The 27619-nt window shown below is 27.8% G+C and overlaps 1 protein-coding gene across 2 annotated transcripts in view; it reads left to right on the top strand.

Moving 5' to 3' along the window:
• The window catches only part of LOC129975824 (transcription elongation factor B polypeptide 3-like), a 35728-nt gene extending 17197 nt beyond the window's left edge, over positions 1-18531 (top strand). Inside the window, exons 5-12 of one of the 2 annotated variants that reach the window (XM_056089051.1) lie at positions 339-422; positions 2175-2240; positions 2896-2996; positions 4807-4914; positions 8687-8765; positions 10405-10614; positions 14552-14572; positions 17099-18531. In XM_056089051.1, coding sequence (XP_055945026.1) covers positions 339-422; positions 2175-2240; positions 2896-2996; positions 4807-4914; positions 8687-8765; positions 10405-10614; positions 14552-14572; positions 17099-17163 — 734 coding nt within the window. In that variant the 3' untranslated portion in view covers positions 17164-18531. The remainder of the gene's footprint in view (positions 1-338; positions 423-2174; positions 2241-2895; positions 2997-4806; positions 4915-8686; positions 8766-10404; positions 10615-14551; positions 14573-17098) is intronic. The other variant, XM_056089052.1, reaches the window with a different exon arrangement.
• Positions 18532-27619: the final 9088 nt, after the last annotated feature.

Raw genomic sequence — 27619 nt, 5'->3', positions numbered from 1 at the left:
CCATCTTCTATTATCTAGACTTATTTATATAAGTATACAAATTGTAGAAAAAAATTATTAAACAGTTTTTTGAAATTAAAGTAGACCTGATTAACATTATTTAATTATTTTCTCAAATTAATGTATTAAACTTTAAATTATAGTTAATATTTTTTTAAAAATATAGATTTGATACTTTTACAGAATAAATACTAATTACTTTTAATAAAATATTAAGATTTCTAAGACAAGCAAAAATGCATTTCAGATATGCTTTAATAGGGTGAAATAACAATTTTATTATAAAGAGGTATGGAAAAGTTTTTTTCTATTGGTATATTTAATATTGTTTTCTTTAGAATCTCCAGACCAGAGTACTATGATTGCAATTACATCTTCCAAAAAAGAAAGAACATCTGTGTACCATGGTGGGAGAAAATGTGGTAAGTATATGTTTGATGTTTTCATATAAATATGAACTAAATATTTTATTCAACTAAATTATTTACTGATATTTTATATAAATGCTAAATCTAGTTCCTGAAAATTTTTAATGTGGGTAGAGATTAGGAAACTAAACCAGAAATTTTTATCTCTTGAATGTTCCATAATTGGTTTAATGCATTTTCATATTAATTTCATATGCTAAAATAAAAGAATTATATATATAATAAAGAAATATTGCTATTAAGTTTTGCATAAGTTTTTTCTTCTGTGTTTTCATTTCAGGGGGAGGGTTTTTTTTTCTTTCTACATTACCTTTTGATTGCATTTTGTTTGTAAAAAGACATCTGATATCTTTACTGGTATATAGGTGTATTTTTTTATTTGCAATTTTGTTCCAGTACTACTAATTAAATTTATAATGAATATTATGGTAATTATGTTGATTATATTGTATATTATATTATTTTGCCTAAATTTCTTACTAAAATGATAATTTTGTTAATAGTTTGTATCTATCTGATGATGAATCTCTTCATTCAATTTTTGATATTTATAGGACAGTGATAAGACAATAACTTATGCATATATTTTAGCATTTTTGATGATGTCTACAGAGGGTTTAATTACTCTGATTTGGGAATAATCTATATTTTTGCTGGTTTTTTCTTTGTTATCTATGATTGAAGCTTTAGCTAAGCTTTTTAAACTTTAAAAAGTTTTGATTTTAAAATGAGTTTTGTTATATTTTTTGAGTGTTTTGTTAAGCCGTGAAAATAACATTGGTATTAAAAAAGAGAAATAAAGCAATTATTGTCTGTTAAGGGAAAAAAAAGTATAAGTAAAACTTTTTACTCTTATGATCATTGTGAGACTCAGTGGCCTGTTGACAAGATCCCAGCTGTGAGGTTGGAATGCTTTAGGTTTGAAATGTGATTGCATTGGAGAATGGCTCGAAATAAATTTGGTACATATTAAATCTATCAGGGCCAAATTCTCCCCCACTTCTGTGATAAGAAAGTTAAAGATGAAGATATTGACTTAAGCATCATTTTTATCATCAGATCACAATCCTGAATTGTGATTTGTCACAAAATAACTGTGACATTGCTTTGAAAAAATGGTATATAAGTATTACTTGATTGAATTAGGATCATCGCATTCTGCATATGGGTATCATTTCCAGAGTTCTAACTTTCTATGTTGAAGTACAACTTTTGTGTATAAAGATATAATCTATACTTATGAAACTCCTTTTTGTACTTATATGTCATGGAAATTAAATGTTTTATATCAAAATCTATCTGAGGGATTTTACATTCTGCAAGTTAGTTTCTTTCTTTTTTTCTTTTCTTTTCTTTTTTTCCCATCATCCTTCTTTGGAATAAAATGATTTTCAGGTGAAAAAAGATTTTAAATGAATATATATGTATAATTGAGGATCTAAGCTTTCAAATTACGAAGCTGAAAAGTTTTGCTCTTTTCTGCTGTTTTCTAAAGTTCTGAAGCATATTCTTTTGGGGAGCATTCATTTGATTTCTATGAAAGTACTGTTTTTTACAGATATCCGAGTGAATAAAAAATTATTTCTTCAAATTTTAAGGCTTCTGAGAAAATATTATTTTACATTATTTCCATAGGGATTTTATGGGAAAAAATGTTTAATTGATTAGAAAATTGACTAACAAAAATCACATTTATCATTTTGATCACTTTGGAAGTCAAAATGGCTCATTCTTTTTATTTTTCAGAGGTACCAAAACTGCAGGATATGTGTATCAAGGCTTTAGTAAAAGGGTTAAAGCAAAGCATGGATGGTAAGTATTCTTTGTGGTATTTTTAAAATTCTGTAACACTTATTTTCTGTATTTTAAATATTTTTTTTAAAACTTTGATTTTTTTCCCCCAAAAAATATCTTGCTTTGTATTAGATGATTTATGCAAATCTTTAAAATATAAGAAAAGTTGTAAAAGATTATATATTTATATGAAAAATAGAAATTGCATACAAGTGAGGTATGATGTCTTTGATTAACTGCAAAATAAAGAAACAAAGACTTTTAGTAGTGAGCACATATACATCACCTAAAGCATTTTGTAAAATTATTTTCAATAAATTAATGGCATAACTTTTATGTGTATTCAATTTTGCATATTAAATCAATTATTATTATTATTATTATTTTACTTTTTTTTTTTATCAAAGCTTTGAATGTATTTGTTTTGAGAAATATGTGATTCTATTTTGAATATCTAACATATTTTTTAATGATTTGAAATTTTGCACCATTCTAAAATAAGCACATGCTGAATACAATATTCCATTATTTTTCTTCCAACTAGAAAAAAGAATTGACTCTTTGGAGAGGCTTAATTGTTCTATATCTTTTTTATATAGAGACTTGGAATAAGAATTTTATTATAAAATCAGTGTACCTATTTTGATTTGATATGATTGTGATATGTTTTCAGTTACAAAATTTATCAATAAAAAGGCAAGCTTTGAAACCCTTGAACCCATTTTGGTAACCCTCACCCCAGATAAGCTGTACAGAATAGAAGAAGACATGAAGGTAAATTTTCTGTTCATTTAATTTCTTTTTTTTAATTGCTGAAATGAATTTTTTTTGCTTAGAATTTTATATTAGCTATACATAAAAATTGATTAAGGAAAAAAAAAAAAAAAATCAACATTTTGAAGATAAAAAAAAAAAAAAAATAAGTAAATAAAAATAAAATGTTAAAGAGTTAGATTCAGTTCAAATATGAGCATAATTTTTTTTATTCATAATTCTTTTAGAATCTGCAAAAATGGAAATTTAAGTTTGCATTTTTGACATAAAAGAATTACCCATTCATTCAGAAAAAACATGAAGGATAAATTAAAAAAATATTTATCCTTAAGGTGTGAATTTTTTTTGTCAGTAATAATATAAGAGAAAATGAAAATTCAAGCTTAAGTTACAAATTGTATTCCTTGATATTTTTTTAGAGTTTTTTTTAAAAAAATGTATTGATGATATTAGCATAAAAGAAAAATGAGGTAATTATTGCCTGCTAAGGAAAAAAAGTATTGTTAAATTTTACTACTATCATTTAAAAGATTATAAAAGTGTAAAAAGGAATTCCAAAAGTAAAGGAAAAACTATACTTTTTAAATTAAATTATACTTTGTAATTAAATTACTTCTAAAAATAAAATTGCAATATAAAATTAAGCACTCTTATGCTTTATTTTTTGTCTGAAAACTAAGCTCATATGGTGAATCTGTAAGGTATCTTACAAAATTTGTGAAATTTCATCTATTCTACATAAATGAATCTTATTGGGAAAAAAAATGCTTTTATTTTACTTTGTAAAAAAGTAAAATGGAAGTTGCCAGTTTTCATTCAATTGAATTTAATGTAAAATTTTTTTCATTCAAAATAATTCTATGCATCATTAGTGATACATATACTATATTTTGAAAAACCCTGTACTAGTAAATAATTTCTTTACTTTTTGTTACTATGTGATTTCTTTATTTAAGAAAGTCAACATTTAGGATTTTTATTATTTTATATGTACTCTATACAATGTGTGAAAAATTGTATAGTGTAGTGTGCTATACCTAGTTATACCATATTTCCCAATTTTCTTCCTACTGCTGTGAATATTTCCCATTTTAGGGTATGATAGAAATCTCGATTTCTGAGGGAAAAAATAATAACAACAAAAATCAAACAGGAGTTTGTCTTTTATGTAATAGAAGTTATCCTTATTAGGCCCTGTTAAATGGAAATGATTGTAATAATGTCACTGAGTTGTTGAGCAAACAAATTGTAGGGCTGATAGCCAATGAACTTATAACAATGCATGACCCCCAAATCCACCAGAAAATTAAATAGTAATTGCAAGTTTCATGCATATCTTAGCTCATTTGAAAGATAGTTGTAGCCTTTGAATCTAATTAAAGTTTTAATATAATAGAGAATATATTGTACCTACATGACAAGTAATAAAAAGAAGTATGAGTTTGTTATGAAGAAATTTTTTTGAGAAAAAATTCTAAGTGTGTTTGGTTTTAGGGAATTGATATTTTGTATAAATGTTCAATTTTAATATGTATTGTATCATTCTCATGTATATCAATATATATATATATGCATGGGAAATAAATTTTTTATAAAATAATTATCTTTTAGGCATCTACTTTCCCATTTATTGATTCTCATTAATAAAAATTCTGATGTATCAATTTATAATTAGAGCTTGATTATATGAATTTGAATTATATATTTTTCCTATATGTATAATTCTGCGGTATTGTAGTATTTCAAATAATTAAAAAAAAATTTACTTTCTAAATGCACATTTCATATTAATTTTTGTGTTGCATTTCAGTACCTCTTAAAATACACTGATTCGGTTTGGAAACTTCATTGCACCAAGAAATTTAGGTCCCAGGTTCAGCTTAAAAAGGACAACGAATCTTGGCGGACTTTTTACCACGTAAATATATTTCCAAATATACTTTTTTTTTGTAATAGTTTATTCATTAGTTGTCTAATTTGGTGTTAATAATAATAATGTCTAATGAAACCAATAAATTAGGTAAAAGAGTATAAGAATTAAATTTTCAAACTTTTTCTAAAGTTATAAAAGTTTACTAATAAATATAATTAGCCTTAAAGAAAATATAATATCTATGTTCATTATACAATGACTTTTTAAATATTAATTTATATCAATAAAAGTGAAATAAATAAAATTTATTCATTCTTGAAATCCAAACTACCCAATGAAGCTTTTCAAATTTTGATTATGAACGCAGTTGAGATTTTCGTGAAAATTTAAAGACCATTAAGTAAACAGTTTTTAAATGTTATGATTTCCATGGAAAGAAAAGATTATATATTGAAAGAAAAGAAAACTTTATTTATTTTAATTTAAAATGTTATTGACAGTGATTAGTTAATTTTGGTATTGTAGTACCTCTGTTTGCCCTTGAGCAGTAGCGCCCCCTTGTGGTGTTCAACCAGTTGAACGGCAGACCTGCACCCTGAGGTCGACTTTTTCCCCATGTGCACCACTTATGCTAAAGCTGAATGCATTTGACTGGAAACTGTGGAATCCCTCCACCATGCAGTTCTTTAACCTAATTTTCTATGTGTGTCTGTAATAATAAGTGTTTGATAATTTTGTAGTGTAAATGTGTTTGTGAAGATTAAAAATGGTGTATTTAAAACTGGGCAGTCCCTTAAAAAGCCACAACACACCACTATAGTATCATTTTTTGAAAAATTCTATACAAAGTTAATAGATATAAAAATAATTTGTGATTGAAATTCTTAATTTAATTAAGAAAATTACATAGAATATGAGGATTTTGAATTTTATAGTATTTTACATAAACATATTTTTAATGTGAAGATTTTTTGTATACACATATGCATTCTGTCAAGTGCTAATATGTATGTTGTAATTATTAGCACTTTCTAATATTATTTAAATATATTTTTGCTTCCTTGCACATGAAATTCCATGCATGTAGCCATCAATAGATATTATAAGTAAATAAAATTTTGCTTAAAAATATTAAACAATAGTGAAGTGTTTTGGTAAAAATTTGAGAAAAATAATCTGAAGTAAAGGAAATATGGAATTTGATGCTCATGGCAAATTAAATGGAAACTATTGCACATCATAGTATTTTCAATGCAATTTGCAGTATGAAATCTGGAATTGCTAATTTATATTGAGGCAGACATCATATGATTCTTAATTACGGCTATAATGCTTCTCAGAAGTTTTCACATTAATATCAAATTGATATGTCAATGAAGAATCATCTTCATATTTTGAAATCTCCTTAATGATTAATTGAATGGTAGAATTCCATTAAGAATTATCTCATGATTCTGTAGTTAAACAAAATGAAGGTAATATAGGATTATTTCATATTTCTCAATTCAGACACAAGACTAAACTCCCATCTATTCAGTGTAATTTGGCAGAAACAGATGGGGTAACATCTATGCCTCAGCCAAAGTGCAAGGGCCGCGGTGGCCTGGTGATAAAGTCTCGGCCATGGAATTGGAGGATTTCAGGTTCAAGAACCGATTCCACCGAAAAACCGTCGTGTAAGTGGGTGTGGTGCACGTTAAATCCATCGGGGCTCAACGTTCTCCTGTTGGTGTGATGTGATGTCGAAATTTGGTGGTGGGGGAGGCTGCCAGCTCAGGTGTCGTCCTTGTCATCTGACCACAGTTCAAAATTACAGGGTACATCCCAAAATAGCCCTAGTGTTGCTCTAAAACAGTACGTTAATATAAGTAAACTAAATTTTAAATAAAACAACCTAATCTGCCAAACTGCAAATTCGATCAATGAATACTTATTTTCAACCATATTAATAAAATCACTCATAAACATATTTAAAATTATTTATTTCTTAGTACTACATGCATGCTACTGCATATGTAAAAGAATTTTATTACAGATAAAGGAAGTTCAAAAATAAAAATTTTGGACACTTTTGAAGATAAATTTTGTAAGGTCTAATTTTCTTAACAAATATAATTGTAAGAAATTATGAAAAAATATGATCATTGAACAGCATCATTAAAAATTGTTTAAAGAAAAAACAGAATATTGTTACAAATCTGCAATTTTGCTACCCGGCACGAATATTGTCATCCTGGGAAAAACCGTTAAAACCCTTTGTAAGATCTGTCCTGTGCGTCAATGATCTGAAAGCTTGGCGATCATTTGGCGACTTGGCGATCAATTTGGCGAGTTTGGCGACTAAATGGGTAATATCGGAAAGTTCGAGAAGTTTCACGATCCATCCAGTAATAACCGAGATACACCCAGGTACGCCCTGATTGGTCTGAAGATTCTAGCCCCGCCTTCCGGAACTATAAAAGACGAGCACTCTAAAGCTGGGAAGTGTTGGGGATAAGCCCCTGCCGGGGCTAGGCGCCCCGTCAACCCAACCATCAAGCTGGGAAGTGTTGTGTGAATCGTCAGAGAAGTTATGTGTGAGAGGAGTCGGAGTCGCCGACGAGTAAAGAAACTGGAGGATTAGACAGCAATCAAGAAAGCTGCTGAACTATAGCGATTAAATGCGCTGAGTTATTATGATTTATTGGCGGTATTTGTAGTAGGAAAAATTTTGTAACAATATTAAGTAAAACAAATACAATTCTTAAATTCTTCTAGTAAATAAATTGTCATTGATTACATTAATGAGAAAATTAGCTTAAGATAAATTAATAAAAGCTAAGTATTGTACCATAATTATTTTTGATTACTATAGATGCTAGCAGGGAATGTCTTGATAGAGTTAATTATTCCTTATTTTTAGAAAATTTTTAAAAACTATACCAAATAGTCAAGAGTTTACTGTACTTAAAAAATTCTTCTGTTTTGTGATCTAAAAAGATCTGAGAAATACAAACAGATTTAATGAAATTTTTATTTTATTTCAGGCAAGTACAAAATGAATTTAATTGTGTGTACTTTTTTCTCTTGTGGCCTTATTGTAAAAAGCTTTATATTAATTTTCATGGTTTCTTATTTCCTAAAATGTCTAATTATTTCATGAAATGAATAGGAATGTCAGTTAAAACCTGAAATACAATTCTGCTGCATTAAGAAGGTTTAAACAGAAGATATTTAATAGAATTACAATGGAATTATAAATGGGAAAAAACTATAGCTTGTTTTACATTTAGATAGAAGATTTTTACATAGTTAAATAAATCTCAAAATCATACAAAATTAATAAACTTCTTACATCACAATACCAGATGTTTAAAGCATTAAATTAAAATGAGTCCTTACAGTGGTGTGAGCAATAAATAAATAAATAATAAATTAAATAAATAAATTAATTAAAATTGTTATTTTTTAATAATTAATGATATAAAAAAGAACAGTTTTTTTGCTTATCCATGAAAAGTGTTTGTAGTTTTAGTGTCAATATAACTAAGAAATGTATGAAATCATTATTTTATTAATTATTTAAATTGGGTATTTTTCTTATTTCATAATGTTTTGTTTTCACTTTTATGAATAACATATTATATATTTTAACAGTAACATAATAATCAATATCTTGAATCATCTTTAAAAGATATTTCTAAAATTTCAAAAGCTTAATTGATTTTTAAGCAAATTTGACATTTTTTTTTTTTTATTATATGTTTATGTTATTTTAATATATTTTTTTTTGTTTATGAAAATTGGTAATAATTCATTAATGGGTAAACTTTTGCAGAGATGTTGTACAGAATCCGAAGAAAAATTTAAGAATGTGACTGCATCTGTAACTGCATCTGCATCAAAAACCAAACCTGGTAAGGTTATGCATTTTTTTTTCAAGCATAAATTTCTATAGTTGCAGTACACGCCTGAGTATTTGGCTAATGACTATCCAGCCTAATTTTCTTTATCGTAATTAATCGAGGAAGGCAAGGCATTGGAAGTGAGTACCTGCTACAATCTTCCTATGTGTTGTGCACATTCGTACATTATTCTTGGGGTATGTTTAATGCTTTTTTTTTTAAAAGTATACCAGAGTGAAGTGCGCAGAATTCATGTTTAAATATGAACTGTTTATATCCTTTACTTACTTTTTCCTCTAATAAATTCTTGCAGCACCATATATAAACTACCAGTATAGAGCCTTCTATTTTAACTCGACATGTTAGGCAACTGCTTCTATGTTTCACTGGCCCGCGGGCACTTTCGCATTTTGTATGGCTTGAGATGAATGGAGGTCTTAGTACTCAATAAGAAGTGAGAAAATACGTACTATAGCAGTGAGTTTTGGTATAAAAACTTTGTCTTCTGGTATTGGTGGGCAAAGAATTGAATTCATAGAACTCCAGCTTATCCGGTCTGTAGGTTATCCGGCCTCTCCATTAGGCCAGATACTCAGGAGTATGCTGTATATTCAATCAAATTTTTTAATCTGAACTTATTCAAATCAAATTATTTGTAATGATTTTATATAATAATTATTAATAATAATACTAATTTATATTATTATATAAAATTATTATAATTTTATATAATAATTTATATAATGATTTTATATATGAAAATTTTCTAAAGTATTGCAGATTTAATGGATTTGGAAAGTCTGTGTTATTTTTTTGTTCTAACAATTGTTCATTCAATATTATATTCACCATAATGCTGTTTGATAATGATTTTTCATCTTTTGGGTAGTTTCATTATCTCATTCTCATTAAATATCTTGTTATTAAAAAAATGATTAAGTTGCTGTTTGCAATGCTTCAATGAATCAAAACTTTTTGTTTATTTAACACTGTACCTCTGTAAATGTGTCTTTTTAGTAGCTTGAAAAGTTTTCTTGCCTTTGCTCTATAAGACAATTTTTTTTGTTCAAATTTTAAAAAATGTGAAGTTTATTTTTGTGTGGTAATATTTGCCGGAATTATTTCAAAAAATGCCATAATGCACTTTAATTTTTAATTAATTAAAATAATAAATATGTATGTTCTAATATGTATAAATATGTATGTTCCAAATTTGGTAGTTGTAGATCAAACAGTCTGTAAAGTGCTAACAAATATGCACACACACATCACACATTCATCTTTATTATTAGTAGAGTTATAAAGAGTATTAGTTAAGAGTTAGTAGAGTATTGCTATAGTAAAAGAAATCTAAAATGCAGAAAATACATTTTTTCATTCTCTATGTTTACACTGGCATTAAACAAAAAACTATTAAACCCATGCTGGTGGTGAGGAAATATAACTTTTACTCAAATCACCACCTTTTAGACAGTACCTAATTTCGAAGTTTTTTTAATGGCAAATGAATATCTCTAGTGATCAGTACAAGCTATCGGAAACTGGCAGAAACTTTCCAAATAACTTGATACATTTTTGGCTGAAAACAGCTGTGGAAATTTATTTTTCTGTTTATTGAATTTGACTTCATATTTTTCTTGTTCCATTTTAGATCGGCAAATTAAATTCATAAGTATGGAAGGACCTCCAACTAAACGTCAGAGGTTAGACTCTACAGCTTTCGTGAGGAACAATGCCAATCATTCAACAGCGAAACCACTGCCGAATTCCACCCACCTGTTCACTTCCAGATCTGATGTTCCAGTTCCTCCAAAAGCTTCATCTAATTATAACAAATCTGGCAACAGAATAGTCAAAAAAGGTAATTGTCTTTTCTTAAAAGATATTGATTTATGGATATTCTTGTTACTGATTAATCAGATATTAATTTTATTTTTTATCTTATTTGATTATAGAGATTTCAAATGAATATGTCTTGAAATAAAACTGAAGAAATTCATTCTAAAAGGAATCTTGGTAAACATTAAAGTTGTTTTAATTTTCATAATATTGGACAGCATATGAGATGACTTATATTATCTTCAGTTCTCACCTACAATATATACTTGTATATTTGCAGAGAAAAATTTTCTCCAAAGCTGTGGAGTTGTTTTGATGGTCAACTGTCTTAATTAGGGATTGCAATACCGGACCAAAATTTCAATACCGGTATTCGGTATTTTTTAGATCTTAATACCGGTATTAGAAATTTTACAAAAAGAAAGAAAACACAGCTGTTTCTTTAATTTTTTTCCCAGATTTATTATAGAGTGTAAATATCACAAAAAAATAATTTGTAACTTATAATAGTATATAAAGAATCTCAAAAAAGAAAAGGAAGAGCACGTTTATTTAAATCATAAAAACAGTGTAAATATCACTATTCAGTCTGTGGTACTATTACAAATTTTTGAAATGTGATCTTAAAAAACATAATGCATCAATTGCACTGTCATTAAGCCTGGAACGTAATTTTGTGCAAAAATGACCATCTGTCAAAAACTCTCTTTCGGCATCTACGATAGTTGGGATGGTACTATTACCAATGCGCGATATACTTTTTCCAAGTAATTACCTATAAATTCCTCATCTTCAAATAAATCGATTTCTTGTCAGATGGTTTCGAATTTAGCTAATTTTTGTATTGTATTTTGGTTTGTTGAATTTTTTTTATTTATAGCTAATTCTAATTTTTGTTCAAGAGACATTTCTTTGTCACTATCGAGATTAGTGTCATCATAAAATTCTATAACTGTACCGAATTCTTCTGAATGTGGATAGATTTGTGGGTAAAAAATTTTAAGAAAATTTGCTATAAACTTAATCAGATTTGAATTGATTATTTTCTTTTCTTCTTTTTCATTTTCATTTTTAAAATCATTATAATTATGTAAATACCGTAAGACATTTTCTATTTCGGTATGCCTTTCTTTTGTGCGATTTTTCAATGTAATATATAATATTCTTCAGATAGTGATGTGTACTGTTCTTTCATGACTGCAACATGAAATTTATTGTTGCATTAGCTGTTAATAAATTAAAATCTCTATAGTCAGTTTTATTGGAAGTAGAGCTGATATAGTTCTGGATATTAAGTCTAATTCACTATCTGAAAAATTAATTTACAGGTTTAAGTTGATTATTGCTTTTTGGATTGGATTTCTAAATTTCAAAAATCGTTCCATCATTAAGAGTAAACTGTTCCAACGTGTCTTAGAATCTATTATTAACATATATTCTGTTTTATTTTCAGTTAGTATATATTTTTATGATATGGCATTTTTTGTAGGGGAACATTTAAATATCTTAACAATTTTTCGAACTTTATAAATGATAGGAAGCAATTCTTGATGGGTTAATATTACACCCTCATTAGCAATATCTTCTTCAACAATTACATTGTCATTATCTTCATTGTCAATATCACTCTCACTTTTACTCTCTTCAATGTCGGAATCTGAAGTTTCTATATCCACAGTATTTAGATTCTTCTGTTCTTCATTTTTTTGGTATAATGCATCTATTACTCTTAATTGAATTCCATGAGCATAGCACAATTGCTGATTTGCACCAATCAACTTTTCAACTTTTTCCATAACCATTGCTCCATTAGTCGTTATGGATACAATATCTTCTTTGAGGGATAATCCATGTTTCGCTCATTTTGATTTAAGCCATTAATTAGCTAATTAATTTCGTCCGTTAGGGAGACATAAAAACAAAAACGTATACTATTTTGCTATGTTGGCGATCCCTGAACTTATAGTGGAGACAGTTTTAAAAATTTCTAGGGAATATCGAAAAAATGGTATTTAAACTTGTGAATACCAGTATTACAAAATTGTACAAATGGCTCAAAATACTGGTATTCGGTATCCTGGTATACCAGTATTACAATCCCTAGTTTTAATCCCTTAACTGCTATTATCCTTTATATATGCCTTGTAAATATATCATCCCTTTCATCAATTCTAAATCCAGGAGTGCTGTAAAAGGTAATTCTCAAGGACTTGCCCTGCTAGCAGTTCTGTCCAAACCACCAGAATGCTAACCCTTCAATTTTCTTGATGTTTATGCAATGCAATAGGTTTAGTATTCTGAATAGAATATGGAGTATGTCTTTTAATTTTCTTTCAAATGACATGCTGGTTTTAGAATATTTGTGCTTTTGTTGCCAAGACCACCACATCAGATCCATTTATTTTCTAATTTTGTTTTGGAGTTAACATAGTCACATACAGTGTGATAATTTATCGATTGACGAATGTGGTTCAAAGTTAGAGAGATCTGTATAATTTCAGTGTAAAGGTTATATTTTTATGAATTTGTAATTTAGCTTCCCTGCACAGTTCATATATTGGTAAGGAAGAGAGTTTTACAGATAGCTCTAATGGAGGCTGAATGAATGCCGAATCAGTTATTCTGGCTTTAGTGACTTTCCTGGCAAAAATGAAGGACTTGCAATATTTGAGAATCTTGGTGTTACTTGCATTAGGATTCGATTTCCAATGCTTGCTCTAGAACGTTGTTAATATATGTTGCCATGGGAGCTATAAAAAGCGGAATCAAGTTGAATCATATTAGTCGATTCTAGAGAGAGCAAATAATCAAGTGAATTCTGTCTTCAGAATATTAATTTCCAGTGAGTTCTCTATGCATGCTTTTTGCTGTTGTGATTGTTTAATATCGCTTTCCTACTCGTGTGTTATAGATTTCTGCAAGTGTTGTTTTGTGTATCCTTCATCTGTGTTCTGTTAACTGTGTTTCAATTTTTGAGTAGAATAAATCATTGTTATCCATTATTGAGTAATCAACTTTTTCACTAGCCTGAATAGAGCTTAGTCGACTTTTCAACCATTGACCTGATTTTTCAGCTACAAAATTCCCCATTCATTTAGTTTTTATAAGTTCACACATGATGGTATAGAAATAAGGATAAATATGTTATCATTTGTTAGATTTGGTACAAAATTTGATATGAATCTAGAATTCTAGCTTTTTTTTAGCTAAAGCTAGAATTCTAGCTTTTTTTTTTAGCTAGCTAAAGCTTTTAAAAAAACTGGTTGGAAGACTAAATTTTTAAGTAGGTATGTGATATTAAATATTTTGGAGTAACAGCTTTTCTAATTTTAGTTAAATAAAACAGAAGTGATAGACAAATTTTGATTATTGTAATGTGTATATAAAAGATTCTTTTACATTAAAAATATGTTTGCTGATTTTATAAGTGATAGTGTTTTCTGATATACATATATCTTTGTTCCATTATAAGTACTTTAGATTTTGCTTACAAATACTTATATAATTAAAGATGGCTGTATGACATTTAATTAAATGGTTAATTGTAAAAAAATACTTAATAATTTCATCCCAAGTAACGATGGATGTACCAGTGTGTATATAATTTACACAAAGTACTTGGGATTTTGCTTATGTTTAAAATATCTCATTTAAGTTAATAGATCTTACATCTTGCCTTCTGATATGCATTCTAATCTGAAAAATGTGTTAAAAGAAATCATTCATTTAAAAGATTATATTAATTCAACATAAAAAGATTTATCTTTTATTTAATGAAATGAATAAAATTAATTTTAAATAAAATTAATTTTAATATACTTAGTCTTTGATTATAAAAATGAAACTAATTACTTCAAAATTGAAATGAAATTCTTTGCCTAATTTGTCAGTTACAGTATAGAACTTAGATTTTAGTGTTACCCATTATTTAAAATTTTTTGTCTTTCCTAACATACCAGACAGTTGTATGGAAAAAGCAGGTAAGTGAATTTTGTCTATAAATTTAAAAAAAAAAAAAAAAAATGTGAATAATTTTTGTATTTTGAATTAAACAAGTTTTTTATTTGAATTTTTTTCCTGTAATGACTTTATTCTAGTGTAGTGGTGTTATATTTATTAGGGTTTCATAACTTAAGCAATCCATGAAATAATTTTAGAAATTTCTTTTAAAATTGTGTTTGTTTTTCTTTACTGAGACTGATAACCACACAGGAAAATATAACATTTTCTTTCTTTGAATGTTTCCCATCTAGAGCTGCATAATTATCAATTCAATTTTGGCAGTTGGCATCTATTATTCCTTCTCTTTTTCTCTTTGTTCTGAACTATGATTTAACTTATCTTTCTTGGTTTGTCACTTTATTATTTTTTGGTTTCAATTTTGCAGAATTTGATTTTCATGTTGCACAAATAGAAATGCAATAGTTGATAATAAAGTTTAATATGTACTCAATTAGAAGTCATTCATAAAAAGAAAAGTTGGTGTTTGAAATAAAAAGTTTTTTTTCAAACTTTTGGTCATTGATCTCCTGAAGATTTTAATGAAATTAGACATATTTATAGGTTATGATACAAAAAGAAATAATTAGACATGATTATGTAAATAAAAATGTAATACTTTACAATATGGTACAAAAAAATTTACAGGTATAGGGGTATTCTGATGATGATTAGGTATGAATCAAAAATAGTGTATATATAAAGAACATAATTAAAATTAAAAAAAATGGAATTTAAAAAGTCATCAAAGGACTAGTCATTCAAAAATAATTTTCATATGCATTTGTACTCAGTGCAAGGAAAGCAGTGCAGTCAAAAAAAAAAAAAAAAAAAAAAAAAAATCCCCCCAAAAAATGAATAAATAAATGTATAAAAGGGACAGGCAAAAAGAAAAAACATGGTGGAGGTCAGAATGACTCAAGCAGTACAGCCTATTGGATGCTATGCAATAACAGTATCATAATTAGTGAATAATAAAATTTACCGGAGACAGGTAATTTCAATTTATAAAGCAGAAAATTATGAAAATAATAATAAAAAGAAAATAGAAATAACTAAAGAAAGGCAAAATAAATAAATAAATAAATAAATAAAAAAATAAAAAAAAATAAAAAAAAATGAATGAAAATATAATATTATTTAAAGCTGAGATTTTATGGGCATCAAAATTGGTTATGTCACATTTATCCTTGAAAGTATTTGTGATATATTGGAAATATTTTCACATATGTTCACAGAAAAGGAAGAAGCTAAATAATTAATGCTATGCTATACCAAAATGTTGTACCTTATTTGTTAAGAATTAGCTCCATGAAACTGGTAGCTATAAAATTTGCAGAAGTACTTGAAGTTGATGCCCAAGTATATGAATTGGCAAAAAAAAAAAAAAGGCAATTTTGCTTTGTATTTTTTTTTTATTCTTAAGTAATCATTAAATAATTTGTAACATGATAACAGAAATGTTTTGTGTTTTATTTCACCGGAGTCCTTAATTTTATGTGACTTACAATTAAAGAACATGAGAGGTGATATATCTCCCCCCCCCCTCCAACTTAATACATGAATTTGGTTGCTAAATTCTAGAAAATAAATTAAGATTTTTTTTTTGTACGTAAATATGGTCATTGGTAAACTTCTTTTTATACGCTATTATTTCAAATGTTAAATTATTGCTTCTTTTCCTTCTTTTTTCCATTCCTTGGAACCATTTCCATAAGTTCACATGAGTGCTATTCGTGCATTTCCTCATTTCCTCCAATCTTGAATATACACAGGAAAAAAAAACAGGGATTTTTTTTTTTTTTTTTTTTTTGCCCAGATTTGAGTGGCAGTTTCTTAACCACTATTATTGAAAAATTGGTAAATCAGTATGTGCTTTAATAATGAATTAAATAACTAAAAGCATGATTTGGAAAAGGCAAATAAAGCAGAGAAAAAAAATGTCATGGATTCAGTTTTCAGCCTATGTTCTTGACCACTATTATTGAAAAATTGGTAAATAAAAGTGTGCTTTAGTAATAAATTTCTTTTTAGGTAAGACTATTTTTAAAAAAATTATTTTGTTTAATTTCAAGTGAGCTGTAGACGTACTGGAAATCCTCCAATGAGGCAACCTAGGGTGATTTTAGGCTCTGTGTATTGGAGCTAAGTTACACTGCTATCTTGGTTGACTAAGCTTCCTTTGAACAACAGAAGTTGCTTTTTTTTCTTCTTTTTTTTTAAATCTTGAGTCATTGATTTTCAGAATTGACTAAATGTGCTACACCGACTGGCATTAGAATAAACATTATTTTAAATATTTGATAGTTTAATGTAAGAAATAAAATTCATAATTCACATAGATATAAGATTAATTTGTAATTTTGTTTCAAGTTTTGTGTAGTTATTTTATAAAATCTTTAATTAAATCATAGGACATGGGAGTATTCTTTGAAATAAAAGATTTTATTCTTAAACTTTGATATTTGAAAATACTACATTTGTTTATTTTCATCCTTTTTTTATAGATGCTCCTTTGATGCATAAGGCAAAGAAGACGTTGGGCCAGCTCCATCGAATTCACAGGAATTAAACAAATCTGTAAACACCTCAGTTTTGAAGAAAAGTGAAATGAAGTTGAAAAGAATGGGGGAAAAATCATGAAGAGGACAAAGAAAAAAAAAGATGAAGGGGAAAATTCTAATGAGAAATTGTTTTAAAATAATTTAGATGTATTAAATTAGCAAAAGGGGGGGGGGGTCAGAACTAAAAAAAAGTCAAAGGAAAAAAAAGTGAAACGAATGGAAAGCCATAAAAAAAATCTAGAAAAGAATGAAAAAGGAGGGGGGAAAAAAAAGAAATTCATAAAAGAAAAAAAAAATTAATAATAAAAAGGAAATACTAGATAATAAACCAAGATAATCTTCAAACATCTGCATCCAGTCATGCTGATTTGCATGACCAAGTTGATACGCAGAATATTTTAATTCGGAAAATGATATATAAAGACAATTTTTCTGCGAGAGCTCTGATTACACTGAGCAGCCGTGTGAAGAAAGTTACAGTTTCTAGACTCAGCATGTTAGTGCTATTAACGTTAAATAAACGTTAGAAGAAAAAAGAGAGAAAAAACCAAGTTGGCTGTAACCAACCTCTGGCTGTTAGACCAGTCTCACCGAAGTTGGATCGGTGGATATTTTAATTGCCAAACTTTTATACATAGGTTGATTAATTATTTATTGCAATTATTTATTTGTAGATTACAAATTCAAGATTTTATGTTTTGCATATCTTTGGTGCCATTTTCCCACCAATGGGAAAGTTGCACTTGAGATGCATATACTTTCATTTAGGTTTAACTAATAAAATTGACTACATAATCCTCAAAAATCCGTTCCGAATCGTAAAAATAATTAATAATAATTTTTAATTAATGTTTGAAACTCGATAAAAGACTAGACAAACCACGTGACCCGTAAACGCGATGTGATTGGCTATGCGTCTCAAATTCTCTGAATTTTCAGCGCTTGCTTTACGCTTTTACCGGTTATATTTTTAACATTTGCTGCTGTTTTCATCCACAATTTACTTTATTTTTAGAACTGAAACCTTTTGTAAAAGATAACATATACTGTCTACAACCATAAAATTAATTCGTTTTGATTATTTATTTGTTTAAAAAAAATATCGGCCTTAGCAGGATTTGACAAACACAATGGGAAAATCTTCCGAATATATATGCCCTCAGTATGTTCACGTTTTTTCGAAAAAAAAAAATCCTTACAAAAGCAGTACTGCGAAGAATTAAAGTAATATATATAGTAATATATAAATTTAAGTAATACTTTTAGTATCGTTATCATATAAGTATTTCTTTTGACTTACTTTATTATCAGTAAAATTTTAATATTTGCCAAAATTTTTCATCACAATTTGTGTAAAAACTTTTTAAAAAATTTTTTTTTGGGTTCTGCTTTCTTTAAAGAAAATTAATAGTGCTTTTTCAAAAGTTACAGTTAAAATATTTTCAAAAGTTATGTGTATTTAGTTAAATTTTTATTTAAGAAGCAAAAAATAATTAGGTTATAACCATTCCATTTTTTCCCCCTTTTATATGGTTTTCAAGGTTTTTCACAAATAATGCTCGTATAGTATAAAGAATGTTATTTATTATTTTTAAAAAGTTATTAATATCTTTAAATGCCATTTTTTAAAAACAAAATTGATAATATTTGATTATCAACAAATAAAATCACTGACATAAAAAATCTTTATAAATTTTAAATCTTAATTTAATGAATGCATTTTCATGTGTTGCTTTTTTCCTAAATCGCCTTTTTTACTAATATACATAAATTAAAGGGGGGGGGGGGACTGCAAAACACTGATATAAACAATGAAATAAAAGAACACACAAAGTATCATTGCAGAGTCGGATGTACGTGACGTCACAGGCATTCAAATCACGTGATTTGCCGTTTTCGCACCAAAATGAAATTGGTAAATTTATTAAATGAACTTGAAAATTAAAGTTTTCATTTTGACAATTTTTCGAACAAATAAATAATCAAAACGAATGATTTATTTGTAAAGACAGTACATCTTTTACAAAAGGTATCAGTTCTAAAAATAAGATAAATTACAGAGGAAAACGTTAAACGTTAATAAATGTTAAAAGCAACCTGAAAAGGTGTAAAGCATGCACTGATAGTTTAGATGAATCGTGATGTCATAACCAATCAAGTCGCGTTTTCGAATCGCGTGGTTCGTCTTGACTTTTAACGAGTTTTAAACATAAATTAAAAATTATTCGGAATGGATTTTTTGGGATTATATGGTCAGTTTAATCGGTTAAACGTAAAAGAAAGATGTATACCTCCTGAGTGCAACGTCCTCGTTCAAATCAAAGAGCCCCACTTTGAGAAGTCCCTGCAATTTAATTTTGTGGTATCATTTTTGCGTTGTTTCTACTATTTTAAAATCAACCCTTGTATAAAGACAAGAACTGTATAACGCACAGATTTTGTTAGATTGTAATTTTATGTGATTGTTTGTTTTAAGTTTATTACGATTATTTATCATAATCATAGTTATATTATGGTTCATAGTCAGTTGTCATCTGTCATTTATCAAATGTGTAAATATCTATGAAAAAGCTGTAAATATGTAAATGATATAACATTTATAAATTACTGGAATAAGTTATTGTTTACTTATTTTATGTGGCATCAATTCCTGGCGTTTGACACTCATGACAACAAGTCTTCCAAATAAACATCCAAACTACAAAGTGTTGTAATCTATGCCAATAAAATTTATGATCAGTATTTTATTTGTAGGTTACCAAGCCTTTTTTTCTGAGTTCTCCTGTAGACCATCAATTTGTTTATGGGTAGTCAACATTTTTATTTTGAAAGTTTATATTAATAACCAGATTATTCAAACCAGATAATTTTTATCGAATGTATCACAAATGACCCCATGCTCAAAATGAATATTTTTTCAGTCTTGTTTTCATGATTAGATTATTTAATAGATAATTGCCTGTAAGCCAGTCAAGTTTATAGGGACCCAAGTTCTCGAGATTTCTTTTTTGTTTATTTATTTTTTGAGAAATTTTGAAAGTTATTTCATTTTGCGTTTTCATTTAATTATAAAGGCCATACATCAAATTTTATCAAATTAAAATCGAATGTTGTCTAAATTAATTTTGGAGCATTTTTCTAGTGACATTTCTAATTAATTACTATTTGCAGGTTTTAGGTTATGTAATTTTAAAGTTCAAAAAAAATGTAGTAGTTCTAATTAAAAAAGAAATTCGATTTTATTTTAAAATGTTTAGATTATGTTAAGAAAAATTTTATCTTTTTTTTTAAATTTATTTTTTACTATTTTGTTTGAAATTACTTTTAAATTTTGGTTTCACCTCTTTTTTTAAATGCAATATACTGAAAACAACTGCTGAGAAAGATATCTTCAAGTAAGCGTTTTTCTATTTTCATTTGTCAAAATTTGCTTTTTATTCTACTGTGTTAAATAAAAATTATATTAAAATTCATAAAAAAACATTTGGTTGGGAAAATCTTGGAAGAGAAAGTTCCTTTACATTTTCACTGTCTCAACATTCTTGGAAGGCTTAACACGACCTTACCTGTACCACAGAACTCACTGTGGAAACCCATACAAATTTTGCTTATTACCTTAAAATATATTTTTAAAAAGCCATCAAACTAATTTATTCTCAGTACCTGCCGCTTAATGTGATCATTTTGGTACTTAAAATATTTGATAACATTTACTGAATCGAGTGCAATCAATCATATCAAGGAAAAACAAACATCTCAAGGCTATCTATAATTTATTTCAAAAATGATTAAAAAATCATTTTCTTATTCATAATTATTCCTTAAAAATTAAATTGCACATTGTTCGTACATTCATGGACAAAAAAAAGGAGATAACCCAACTTTATTCTGCTCTCAATCATTCTATTCTATTCAAACTAATTTATTCTCAGTACCTGCCGCTTAATGTGATCATTTTGGTACTTAAAATACTTGATAACATTTACTGAATCGAGTGCAATCAATCATATCAAGGAAAAACAAACATCTCTAGGCTATCTATAATTCATTTTAAAAATGATTAAAAACTCATTTTCTTATTCATAATTGTTCCTTAAAAATTAAATTGCACATTGTTCGTACATTCATGGACAAAAAAAGGAGATAACCCAACTTTATTCTGCTCTCAATCATTCTATTCTATTCAAACTAATTTATTCTCAGTACCTGCCGCTTAATGTGATCATTTTGGTACTTAAAATATTTGATAACATTTACTGAATCGAGTGCAATCAATCATATCAAGGAAAAACAAACATCTCAAGGCTATCTATAATTTATTTCAAAAATGATTAAAAAATCATTTTCTTATTCATAATTATTCCTTAAAAATTAAATTGCACATTGTTCGTACATTCATGGACAAAAAAAAGGAGATAACCCAACTTTATTCTGCTCTCAATCATTCTATTCTATTCAAACTAATTTATTCTCAGTACCTGCCGCTTAATGTGATCATTTTGGTACTTAAAATATTTGATAACATTTACTGAATCGAGTGCAATCAATCATATCAAGGAAAAACAAACATCTCAAGGCTATCTATAATTTATTTCAAAAATGATTAAAAAATCATTTTCTTATTCATAATTATTCCTTAAAAATTAAATTGCACATTGTTCGTACATTCATGGACAAAAAAAAGGAGATAACCCAACTTTATTCTGCTCTCAATCATTCTATTCTATTCAAACTAATTTATTCTCAGTACCTGCCGCTTAATGTGATCATTTTGGTACTTAAAATACTTGATAACATTTACTGAATCGAGTGCAATCAATCATATCAAGGAAAAACAAACATCTCTAGGCTATCTATAATTCATTTTAAAAATGATTAAAAACTCATTTTCTTATTCATAATTGTTCCTTAAAAATTAAATTGCACATTGTTCGTACATTCATGGACAAAAAAAGGAGATAACCCAACTTTATTCTGCTATCAATCATTCTATTCTATTCAAACTAATGTATTCTCAGTACCTGCCGCTTAATGTGATCATTTTGGTACTTAAAATATTTGATAACATTTACTGAATCAAGTGCAATCAATCATATCAAGGAAAAACAAACATCTCAAGGCTATCTATAATTTATTTCAAAAATGATTAAAAACTCATTTTCTTATTCATAATTGTTCCTTAAAAATTAAATTGCACATTGTTCGTACATTCATGGACAAAAAAAGGAGATAACCCAACTTTATTCTGCTATCAATCATTCTATTCTATTCAAACTAATTTATTCTCAGTACCTGCCGCTTAATGTGATCATTTTGGTACTTAAAATATTTGATAACATTTACTGAATTGAGTGCAATCAATTATATCAAGGAAAAACAAACATCTCAAGGCTATCTATAAATTATTTCAAAAATGATTAAAAAATCATTTTCTTATTCATAATTGTTCCTTAAAAATTAAATTGCACATTGTAACATACATTCACTGACAAAAAAAAGGAGATACCCAACTTTATTTTGCTATCAATCATTCTATGTGGGAACTTAAACTACCATTTTAAAGTTGGTAATGATTACTAAAAGATGTGGTGCTTAAAATTTTCGTAGGGTTTTTTCTTTATATTTAAAATTGTACAAATGTTGAAATTTTCAATGGCAGTACCCATTTTTGATGTCATGAATAGGTTCCCCATGAAAAAATTACTTGTGGTACTTAATTTTGTATGATATGATATAATTACATCGGGAGATATTTGTCATTTTTTGTTAAGTGATTGTTTCCATATTTAGATATGTAAGATTTAGAAATTTTCTGTTCATCGACAATAGTACTTTTTATTTTTCTGGCATTTTAAAAGCATCTGTAAAATATAAAAATCTATCTACATATTAAAATCTATTGCTATTTTATTCATGATAGAATATTGATAATGAAAATTACTGGGAGAATTTTCTCCAAAAGAAATGTTCAAGAGCATTGAAAGTTTTGTTGAAATTGAACTTGAGCCTGAATCACAATTATTCTGAAAGCATCAATCAAATTTTTATTGTTTAAATATAATATTACTTTTAGTGTTTAAAATTAACTAATTTTTATTTTATTTATTTACTAGCCCCCTGTGGCGACCAGCCGGTTCGCCAATCTTAATGTTCTTTAAAATTTTAATAATTAAATATTTTATGCAATTTCTTACTTTAATAGCTTCTTCATCAAAATATTTTAAAACTTCAAATTTTTATTGGCATATAATTCACTCATAATATTATAAAGGCTTTCAGCCATAACGTACTATGTATCTCTAATTTTTTGTTAGATCCCGTAGAATTTATGCTTTAAATTAAAGTGGAAAGGATTAATCTGCAATTAATATAATAATATTTTTTACTGAAACAAAGCATTTTTTATAATATGATTACTGAAAACAGAGTCACTGAGCGTTTAAACTTTATGGGCACTAAAGAATATATATCTTAATTTATGTAATATCTCAAGAATTTGTCAACAAAATTTTCTCAGATTCATCGTGAGCAGATCGATTAATTAACAATGTTTAATTTTAAATGCATCAAACACTAAGAAAATAAACAGAATCGTTTGAAATAATCAGCCGAAAAATCTTAAGCCTAGCCTTATTAGCGTGGGGAAAAAAAAACTGAACCCTTACTCATTTGGCGGTGGGGAAAATTAAAAGTTTTTTTTAGCGGGGAAGTTAGTTTTTAATTAATAATTAAAATTCTAATTAAAAATTTAAAAAAAAGGGACCCCAGGTGCACATTCCCGACCTCCAAAGTATACATGCACCAAATTTGGTAGCTGTAGGTCAAACGGTCTGGCCTGTAGAGCGCCAACACACACACACATTGAGCTTTATATAAGTATAGATTGTTTTGCGCTTTATTCTTGCATTTCTTTATCAATATATATACTGTTCCTATCATCACTGCTTACTTTTTTACATAGTCATGGAATGATATATCCCACTTTATTTTATGGAAAAAAAGTAATTCACTCATAAATGTAAATCAGTTTCTGATATGCTTTATTGACAATCTAATGTTCTATATAATGCTCGCTGATTGTTAAAAATTTCATTATATAACTAATACATAGGATTTAAGAAGCAATGTGTTTAATAATCGAAAATTTATATTAAAATCTATTTTCTTAGAAACGATTTAGTATCTACCAAAGATTTACTATCTTAATGGTGATCTTAAATGGTGTAATAAAATGATTGAAAAAATTTAAAATCGTAATAATATTTCTAAGTGTAATTTACTATAAAAATTCTTCAAAGTTGGAGAAGATATATAGGTTTGTATCTATTCTTAAAACACATTTAATATTATATACGAATTCTTTGAATTCGTTTAATATTGTATCTAATTCTTGAAATTCTTTTCACAGAAATGCAAGAACAATTCTTTTTAATTAGTACAAAATTGAAATTTATTGTTTATTCAGTTTTATTTTATTCCCTTCCAGCGTTTCATTTAAAAATTAAGAAGAAATATGCGTAATTTTATACAGACAGAAATTAGTAAATAATCAATACTTTGTGAATGATTGAAATTAATTGGTATTCTTCGTTTTCGTATGTGTAGGGATTAAATGTAAAATGCATTTTGCATCCAAAATATTAATATTAAATGCTTTATCTAAAAATATTTCCATACCTGATTATATTGTCACGGATTCCACTCTACAAAGTTCGTAAATTCACCGGGTTCGCCTGTAGTGGGTGTATGGTATGAAAAGAGTCAGCTGACCTCAGTAGGAAATAACGACGCTGTTTATTTTACACGAAGACGCTAATACAAAGACGTCAAATACACAGGCAAGACGGATACAGGACAGCACACTACAGCAAACAGTAACCCATAAGTAGTAATCGACCACAACACACAAAAAGACAGAATTCGACAGGAGAGGGAATCTTCGAGCTTCGCTCTATGGTCTCTCCAAACGGCTGAAATTCTCCACTGTCTCCTCGTTTTAACTGTATCCAACTATCGATTCACTACCGCACGACTGGCTACTCCACACACAACTTGATGCTGCTTCCACAGTAGATAACAGGACTCGGAACACAGCTCATTTCAGAAATAGCTTAGGCTCCACTCAATGCTGGCACTCTTCCGTTGCTTCGCTATCCTCTAGAAGACTCGTTATTTGTCTACGACTCTAACTGCGATTCCGATTCAATTTCCTGCAGCTTGAGAGTGCCGGCCATTTATAGTTCCTGGGAGGCGGGCCGAGAAACTTTGGGACCAATCAGGCGTATCTTGGTTCCTATTGATGGATCGCTAAAATTCTCGAAGTTTCCAACAATATCTATTTTGTCGCAAAATGGTCGCCAAGCTCTGAAATCATTGACGTGGCACCCGATCAGCACCCACAGGGCTGATCGTAAAACGGTCTTTCCAGTGATTCAACTAACCGTGCTGGGAGGCAACTTTACAAGCTTGTAACAATATAGAATATTACAATAATTATAATTATGGCATATTAATATTTTGAATTTTAAGATTTTTATATTAAATATTGAGCATTTAAAGACAAATCGATAAATTTAAGCTAAAACAGATGGCCATTTTCTTGTTAAAAAATAATCGAGTTCGTTGTGCATCAAATTATTAAGAGAAATAATTCAATGGAATGATTGTAATATTAAATAATTAAATCCTGCAAAGTATTTATTAATATTTTAGTATCATTATTAGGAAAGTATAATAAGTATTTATTAGGAAATAGTATTCCTATTTTGTAGTATTTTCTTATGTTCGTTAAGTAACCTTATGTGAGCCGAATAAGTAAGAATTCTAGCTTTCTACAGGGCAGAAATTATCCTCTACCTGTAAAAGTGTTTTTATATATTCTTAGATTAAAAAAAGCACGGAAAATGATATTTGTTTCAAAGAATGCATGATCAGTACCATTTAAATGCCAAATACAAAGCTGTCGACATTTGCGAATGTCTAAGGTCATCGTTTTAGGGGTAATATAGGAAAAAATGTAATTGAAAAACTACTCGTAGGAATGAACTGAAATTTTTCATGTCCTCCATAGATTGGTCTTATCCTTCGATATATGCCCAAATTTAAGAGTGGTACGATTTAAAAATTTTGAACTATAATTTTGAATTTTTTTTTTTTCGTTTATTAAAACTTATAATAATAAAAATGTGTAGAATACTTTATATTTTCACATTAAAAAGAGTTTAGGGCAATAATTAAATTATTCTTGAAGATACAAATAAAAATTCAAAATTTTATTTCAGAATTAGAAAGACAAAATTTTGCTATCCCATAATTTCGAAACTAATTCATTTAGATTAATGGAACTGACTTTGGACATGATTTTTCATGTAGTTTTAAAATATGATGAGAAAAATGGGTTTTGCTGTTGAAATTTTTGAAGTTTGTTCCTATTTCTATATATATATAGATGGCCCCTTATGGAATTTTTTATTTAAAAATCTTTACGCGTACGTAAATTCTTTTCGAATAATGTCTTTTGTATGAGTATGCGATGATTAGGGATTGCAATACCGGACCAAAATTTCAATACCGGTATTCGGTATTTTTTAGATCTTAATACCTGGATACCGGTTTTAATACCGGTATTAGAAATTTTAGAAAAAGAAAGAAAACACAGGGGTTTCTCTGTTTTATTTGCCAGTTTTGTTAGAGAGTGTAAATATCACAAAAAGTAATTTGTAACCTATAAATTATGACAGTATATAATCACAAAAAAGTAAAGAAACGTCTTATTTATTTAAATCACAAAAAAGTGTAAATATCACTATTCAGTCTACGGTACTATTACAAATTTTTGAAATGTGATCTTAAAAAACATAATGCATCATTATACTGTCATTAAGCCTGAAAAGCAATTTTGTGTAAAAATTACCAGCTTCTCTTCAGTTGGAATCCGAAGTTTCTATATCCACAGTATTTGGATTCTTCTGTTCTTTATTTTTTTGGTATAATACATCTATTACTCCTAATTGAATTCCATGTGCATAGCACAATTGCTGATTTGCACCAATCAACTTTGCACCTTTTTTCATAACTGTTTCTCCATCAGTCGTTATGGATACAATATCTTCTTTCGGGGATAATCCATGCTTCGCTAATTTAGATTTAAGCAATTAATTAAGCCATTAATTAGCTAATTAATTTCACCCGTTAGGGAGACATAAAAACACAAACGTATACTATTCTGCTATGTTCGCGATCCCTAAACATAGAGTGGAGACAATTTAAAAAAAATTTAGTAGATACCGAAAAACCGGTATTTAAACTTGTGAAAACCGGTATTACAAAATTGTACAAATGGCTCAAAATATCGGTATTCGTTATCCCGGTATTGCAATCTCTAATCGTCAATCATCAATCGTCGGATTGATGTTGTGGATATTTCTTATGCAGTGAATAGAAAATATAGTTATTGTCAAGAAA

Source organism: Argiope bruennichi, chromosome 7 (genome assembly GCF_947563725.1).
Source record: "Argiope bruennichi chromosome 7, qqArgBrue1.1, whole genome shotgun sequence".
NCBI classification, from domain to species: Eukaryota; Metazoa; Arthropoda; class Arachnida; order Araneae; family Araneidae; genus Argiope; species Argiope bruennichi.
Note: the sequence above shows the minus strand (reverse complement) of the source record. Positions and strands in the feature narration are given on the sequence as shown.